Source organism: Ipomoea nil, unplaced genomic scaffold (genome assembly GCF_001879475.1).
Source record: "Ipomoea nil cultivar Tokyo-kokei standard unplaced genomic scaffold, Asagao_1.1 scaffold2283, whole genome shotgun sequence".
NCBI classification, from domain to species: domain Eukaryota; kingdom Viridiplantae; phylum Streptophyta; class Magnoliopsida; order Solanales; family Convolvulaceae; genus Ipomoea; species Ipomoea nil.
The window spans coordinates 3,160,001-3,168,033 of NW_017618711.1; the positions used below are offsets into that span (position 1 = coordinate 3,160,001).

The window sequence follows — 8,033 nt, forward strand, 5'->3', positions numbered from 1 at the left end:
CTCACTTGTCAAGTAAAGCATGCAAAAAGGTGCATGATGAGGCCCATTGGTTTCAACAAATTATCGACTTCAAAATGTTTCTGAAATCTGATCTGCTGCCAAAGACTTTTGCAATCGAGGAGCCCAGTGATGATAATATTGGGCTATACTTTTTCCCAGAAAGCACAAGGTTATAGAGTCTTACCAACTTCATGTCTTGTTGCATAAGATTTTTGAGGTCTTTCTAATTTTGGGTACCTTGCTCTACAGATATGAAAGAGTTTTTGACTATCTGGTTGACGAGATGATGCGCCAAGGGCTTGCCTTGAGTGCCTTCATGAAAAATGCTGAGCTTTTGGTCTTTACTTCAATGGAACTGCAGCCACATTATCGCAGTGAGTCCTACTCGATCCGAATTGCTAGATTTCCTATATGTAAACCTTATCTGTTTTCCATTAGGGGCACTATTTTCCCAAAATTTTCTGCTGTCTGCTGGGGCAATGCCAAACTACTAGATATAAATTTTGTGCAGGGTTCCATGGAAAACATTATCTGTGGGGTGTGTTTAGAGAAAAGCAGGATTCCTAGCTGTGATGCCTTTGTATTCAGATTCTTCATATCAGGTGGGCACCAAAAGGGCAACAGTGCTGTCTGTCTAGCCCTTCTAAAAATTTGTAGTAACTTCATACCTGGGGAAGTTTTAGCATTTTTTTTTTTTTTTTTTTTGGGTTTTGCATTTTGTAGTGTACCTTATCATAAACGATCTCATATATACACTATGTATCCCATTCCCAACTTGTCTTTGCTTGAATTCTTCTTAAAGATGATTAGACTTGAAGTCACAAAATATCAGTGCCCGGGTCTAGTTATATTTTGTAACCCAATTTAGTGTTAGCTAGTGATGTGTTATAACTAAACTAGTTGATTCCTGTTTTTTTTTTTTTTTTTTTTCTTACACATTTTACTACGGAGTATTATTTTTTAAATTTATTTTGATGATTATAGATTTTATTGAAGATCGTATGCCAATTAATGGTCCTGTTTGGTAACATAGTTAGTTTATCAGTCAATTTTAGTTTATTGATTAAACAATAAATATAAGTGTTAATTAGTTTTTTATAACATCTTATTGTTCTAAAATTTTAAAATTCAGAAAGTTGTTCAAAACAGCTTTTTGAGTAAGTCATTTTGCATGTAATAATTAATTAATAGTTAATTTACCGAGTATTTTTCTACAATCAACTAATGCTATCAACTAGTTAAACCACTAACCCAATTAACTATTAACTATCAGTTAACAGTTATTTACTGAACATCTCAATTTATTTTAAAAAAATAAAATTAGGTGGTACTTTTTGGGGCTTTTGTATTCTATTATCATATTTGTACTCATTATTATGTGTGTTTTTTTATTTTTGTTATTCTATTATTGGATTCAAATTCTTTTGTGAGTATAAAATTCATTACCTTTCTCCCGTTCTCTATTTTTTAACAATGGAATCAAAAATGAAAAAGAAAAGAAAAAACTCATTGTCATTCATTCAATTTTAATTAATTATTTTTGTATATTTTATTATACTTGGTCCTTATTTTAGTTGGATAGAATCCTATTTTCTTTGTATTGTTGTTAATTACTATTCGTACACTAGATGGGAATACATGGCTCTTGCTTTAAATTATCACTCTCACACCCATTTGAAGACCCTACTTTGAATAATAAATCGAGTAAATACCCAAAATGGTCCCTCGACTATAGCTAAATTCACAAATTGGTCCTCGACTTTCAATTTCAACCAATTAAGTCCTTAACTTTGCAATTTTAACACAATTTGGTCCTATGTCTATTTGACCGTTTGTTGACTGTGATTTTTGAGGATATATATATATAATTTCATGGTCCATCGTCAGGTTTTTAAGGTTCCGGTTGCATTTCCAGACTACACTGTTACATTTGAATCCACTGTCAAAAGCAATCTACCAAATCCGGTCACCTTTCTTCATCCTCCCTTTGGATTCAATGTAGTTGAGTTCGTACCAGAGCGAAGAAGACGACGTGTTTCTGAACCGGTGCAACGTCATCCTGGAGGCCTCCACGTGCTCCGACGAGAGCTGAAGGTTCTTCTGGAGATCGTCGATCACGGTCAACAAATTGTCAAATAGATGGAGGACCAAATCGTGTCAAAATTGCAAAGTTAAGGACTTAATTGGTTGAAATTGAAAGTCGAGGACCAATTTGTGAATTTAGCTATAGTCGAGGGACCATTTTAGGTATTTACTCTAATAAATCTAAAGAGAAAATTTCAATTTTGGTCACACGACTATAGGGGCCTTGTTAATTTTAGCACCTAACTTTTAAAAGTATCAATTTAGTACCTTGAGTATGTAATTTTTCTCAATTTTGGTCACTCCGGTCAATTTATCGATCAAATTTGACCGGAAAAATTAAATCCAACTTTTAGGCACAAATCTAAGGGGCAAAATAGTCTTTTCCTGATCTGCGCTCTCCTCATCTTCCTCACGCTCCTCCTCTTCACTCTCTGCTTCGACCCCGCCGTCGTCAACTCCCCCCACCTCCCTCCCAGAAGACATCTCTCTTCTCCTCCCTCTCCGCCCTCCTCCCACAATGCCGTTAACCTATCCTTCCCCCATGCATTGCAAGGAATGGGCTCGCTTTACAACAGAGGCACCAGAGCCATGAACGACCTCATTGTCGCTCACGCCGTCGAGAATCTCACTCCACTCGAGCTTAAGCTCTTTCTACGCCTCTTCTTCACCTCCGAGCTCTCCTCCAAGTCGGATATTTTTCTCATTTTCCGATCAAAGTCGCCGGCTTTCGACCGGGTCGTCGCCGAGGAGAACGACTCGTTCTTGGTCCGGTCAATTAGGAGCAGATCAGGAAAAGACTATTTTGTCCCTCAGATTTGTGCCTAAAAGTTGGATTTAATTTTTCCGGTCAAATTTGACCGATAAATTGGCCGGAGTGACCAAAATTAAGAAAAATTACATACTCAAGGTACTAAATTGATACTTTTGAAAGTTAAGTGCTGAAATTAACAAGGCCCCTATAGTCGTGTGACCAAAATTGAAATTTTCTCTAAATCTAAATTTTGGGACTTAAGAATTCATGAGGTCCTAGATCTCCATAAAGTAGAATTGCTTTTGAAGTTAGTTCGTTTGTGTAGATTCTCTTCGCGTAATCTCTAGGAGGATTAGCAGAAATTCCATGCATAATAGCATGAGGGTGTATGTTGCACATCAAATTCTTCTTTATTTCCCTTTAGTGCTACGAGATAATTAATATTCCTAAAAGAGATGTCCTTTTGAAAAATAATTTGTGCAAGTCATTTTTTAGATTTTCTCATGTTTGAATGTTCAGAGAAAATGAAGTTAAATGAAAATATTTATTCTAGTCAACGGAAAAATGGTCTAATTTGACAGAAAATGTCATTTTAGATTTTTAGTTGAAAGACATTTTTCGAATTCTATTATTTTCTTATTTCTCTCTTATCTCGCTCTCATTTCTCTTCAAGCTAATTTCTTGATAATTATTACTACCATCACCACCACAAACCTCCAACACCACCACTACCACCACCGCTTCCACCACCATCACTTCCACCACACTAACACTATCACTACAACCACCACACCACAACTGTCACCACCACCGCTACTACCTCCACTGTCGTCACCACCACCACACCAACACTACTACCGCCACCACCACCACACCATAACTACTTCCACCGTCGCCGCCACCACCACTACACCACTTATTATTATTATTATTATTATTATTATTATTATTATTATTATTATTATTATACAAATAATATGTTCATTTTCAGCAAAATGAACCCAAAAAAAGTGATTTCTTAACTTTCAGCCAAACAGAAAAAAAAAGATAATTTTTTGACCAAACATCATAAAATTAAAATATTTTCAAAAAATGAGTCATTTTCTAAAAATCATTTTTCAAAAAATATTTTTCAAGTTTTCAAACAAACTCTTACATGATTTTGATATTAGAATGACGAGTCAATGTTAATTCTAATCATGTACCAATAACGTGGTATGGAGACCTTTACAATGTTGATGTAGGACTAGAAAATGAAATTTGTAAAAGTCATTTCTGAAAATGGAGACCTTTACAATATAATGTCGACGTAGGACTAGAAAATGAAATTTGTAATGGAACCTTCCAAATTATATTCTCAACTTTTGATGTTAACATTTTTCTAGAGACTCACAAGATGAAGATAACTTATCATCCTTTGTCACATCAGGGAGTAAAAGTGAGTGAGTACTGAGTAGAGATAGAGAATCCATGTAGTAAAACTAGTAAAAGAAAATACTACAACTAAAGAATTGTAAAAGAATCCATTGGTACAATGTAGTTTGGTTGTAAAAGAATTGAAATTCAATGAAAGCTGAAATTACATTGTTTGGTTGGAGGGAATTGCAATTCCGCTGAATTGCAATTCCCTCCTTTTGCTGAATTACAATTCATGCCTCCACCCTAGGAATTGCAATTCCATGCTTTGTGGAATTGCAATCTCATTAAAAATTACCAATTTACCCTCATTAGCATTATTATATTAATATTATATAAGGGCATTTTAGTATTTATTTACTTCTTCCCTCTCAATTCCTCATCACCCTATTTCTTCCTACCAAACAATGTAATTTAAATTCCCACTTTATTCTTTTCCCACCGAATTACAATTCTTTTCCCCCCTAATTCCTTCCTTCCAACTAAACGCCCCGTAAAGATAGGGAATCCATGTAGTATAATTTGTAAAGCCTTCTATGACTAAGGAAATGAAATGTGAGCATTACTTTATCGAAATCTATACCTCAGTGTACTTACTAGTACTATGACTCTAATGATTAAAGCAAAATTTCTTTTAAAACGTATTTTGGAAGGTAAGGCTGTATGAAGAGGTAAAGAAAAGGCAATGCTTTATTGTTGGATTGTTATCCCTAATTTATACGGTCTAGTCTACTTAGACAAGTATGAGAGGTCATTTGGTCTTATTAGTCAAGTTAGTATTAATTACTTGTGCCCTATTGGATCTTAGCTCCCAATCGAGGCAAAGTGAGTGGTACGGTTATCATTATTATTAAGGCTAAAAGTGATAATATATTTTTTTTTTTTTAAATTTTCACTCCAATGTCTCAACAAGTTACCAACTATGATTCCATGTTGTTAGTTGTGAGCTAGTTAAAAGTCTATAGAGCGAAAGAGCACAAGGGTGAGGATGGCCGAGGAGGATTGAATAGATTTTTATAAATTTTAAAAATCACACAAGTATGCGCCTTGAAGTCTTTTACTAGTCTTATCCAAATAAAATATTAACACAATGAGTTTTGGATTATTTAGCATATATTTGGTTTGAAAATGTTTGATGGATCGTAAGAAATGAGTAATAGAATGTAAGAGTATAATATATATATACATGCTAAAAGTAAAGTAGAGAGAGATTTTTATAATGGTCCAATGGGTGATATATTCCACATAATCTACTCTTCTCCTTATCATCAGGAAGGAAATCTACTAAGTGTACTTTTACACTGAATATACATAATGAATTCAATCCCATCGCGCAATTGCATATTGTCTTAGCTTTCTTCAGAAGAGTTGATCACAAAGTCATCATGTTACTTGGTGTCACCCTCTTCACAAGAATCTACCACGAGTCCTTTTGTTACTCAGATTTCAACCATTGTTTTTTTTCTAACAAGAATATGCATAACTCTAGGAATTGAGTGGTGTCTAATTATTAAAATACTTATTTAAAATTTAAGATATAAAACTACCAAATAAATAAAGTAAATCTCCTATTTAAATTAATAAAAATGCAACATTAGCGTAATATTTATTCAAACTCATCTAAACTAATAACATATAACTAAATATAATATTTATAATAAAATTAACCCTAAAACTTAATTTATTTATGCAACTCACTAACTAAAATTACTCTAAATAATGCCTAGAAATTAAACTTATCAGTGTCTTTCTTCAAGATGGTTGAAGGTTGAAAGGTTTTGACACTTTGAATCTTGGTGATTAGTTTTTGGCTTAGAGAGAAATTGTTAGATATTGTTGTAAAGCTTTACCTACTAGTTTTTCAACATAGTTGATAGTTACTTCTTCTTTTTTTTTTTAATACTATTGACTCTATTACAAGGTAGCATCTGTTTTATACTTTCTATGTTCATCATTTCTCTTTACCAAAAAAGTCTTCTATTTACAGCTAACTAAAGATGAATACATTTAACTTTCCATTGGCACTCTCATTCTTTGTGGTCCAATAGATAAAAAAAATGTGTCTAAAAGCTTTATCCAAATTTTGTATGGGGCCAAAGCCCATCAACATTCCTAATAATAATGCAAATTATGCTGTGCAACCGAATGCACCATGCGCATGGTGCATACGATGCAAAACGACGTCGTTTTAGTCAAAAAATGTGCGTCCCACTTAAAAAAGAAATCATGTTCGATTCCTGGCAATAGCATTTTTATATATCCATAAATTCATAACTATATATCCATAAATTTATAACTATATATCCACAAATTCATAACTATATATCCACAGTGAATGAATGAAGTAAAAATCCACAATGAATGAACTAAATATCCACAATGATTGAACTAAATATCCATAAATTCATAACTATATATCCACAGTGAATGAATGAAGTAAATATCTACAATGAATGAACTAAATATCCATAAATTCATAACTATATATCCAGAAATTCATAACTATATTTCCAAAAATTCATAACTATATATCCACAATAATACTATTGCCGAGAATCAAACCTGAATTTTTTTTAAGTCAGACGCGCGTTTTTAGTCAAAACGACGTTGTTTTGCATCATATGCACCATGCGCATGGTGCATTCGGTTTTACAGCATTACTATTGCTAATAATAACCTTAAGGCTCAATGAAAGTTCTAGAAAATCCAATTACCAAGTTTAAGTTAAGAAGATTGAGCAAGTATTCAACTTGCACATTCAAACTAATTGAGCTTCAAGAATGATCCAAAAGCTATGTGACTTTTATATGAATTGGAGCCCAATTAATAAGACAACTCAAGGCCATTTAATCTTCTTCATATAATGAGCAAAGGAATCCAAGAAGGAGAGATATGAGAATTAAGAGCGACAATGTAAATAATTTTTGGAGGTTTCAAGTGGATCAATAATGAGATACAAGTAAAAAAGGATTCAAGAAGTCTTTCACACCTTCATACAACTATACAAATTAATTGGAGTTCAACATTTGCATTTTTATGAAGATAGATTAACTGAAGAAATCAATTCTATTTAATTGACTTCAAATTATGCCTTTTTAAGAGGGCTATTAGCATAAGGTGTGTGCTTCACTAACTAGTTTAAGGACTGTGTTTCACCTACATGCTTCAATGCTATCTCGTTTCGAAGTCAAAATGTCATAGTTTCTTCAAGCGCTTTAAATGCATCCTTTGACTTTTTAATTTCCGTCAATTTGTTCAACTGCTTTGGATTGTTCCACGACATCAGAACTTTTTGTTTCACTTCAACTAATGAAATTGTTATCTTTCTTTTTTAGTTGATTTCTTTTGATGATCTTATATCTGATGTTTTCTCAGTGACTTCAGCTATTTTCATTCAGCTCAAGTTGATCCCTTAAGTTGTTGTTTTTAGAAGTTGTACCCAACATATTTGCTTCTATTGTTGGTGTGGGTGAAAAGTTTTATCCTTTTGTTAGAATATCTCTATCGCAAAATAAGTGCATCAAACCTGAAATTAATAAGCTGATAATTATCAATTCAAGAACAAAAAAGAACATGATGGAATCAAAGGAAAAACAATTATTTTATGGCAAGAAACAATAAAAATGAGGTCTCATCCTAAGGTTCATCATAAATTCAAGTAATACAGAGTTTAGCATATAAACATGGAGACAAACACAAAATAAATCAAAGAAACGATAAAAGAATTGAAAAAACATAGAAAAACCTATTTAATCCGCAAAGAACTCTTTGATTCAAAGCC

General features: G+C 33.1%; 1 protein-coding gene across 4 annotated transcripts in view; it reads left to right on the forward strand.

Moving 5' to 3' along the window:
• The window catches only part of LOC109151279, a 16,391-nt gene extending 15,448 nt beyond the window's left edge, over window positions 1-943 (forward strand). For all 4 annotated transcript variants that reach the window (XM_019299206.1, XM_019299207.1, XM_019299208.1 and 1 more), the window contains 3 exons: window positions 1-169; window positions 250-374; window positions 512-943. The exon at window positions 1-169 is cut by the window's left edge and continues 53 nt beyond it. In XM_019299206.1, the coding sequence (XP_019154751.1) occupies window positions 1-169; window positions 250-374; window positions 512-567 (350 nt within the window). In that variant the 3' untranslated portion in view covers window positions 568-943. The remainder of the gene's footprint in view (window positions 170-249; window positions 375-511) is intronic.
• The last annotated feature ends 7,090 nt before the right edge of the window (window positions 944-8,033 follow it).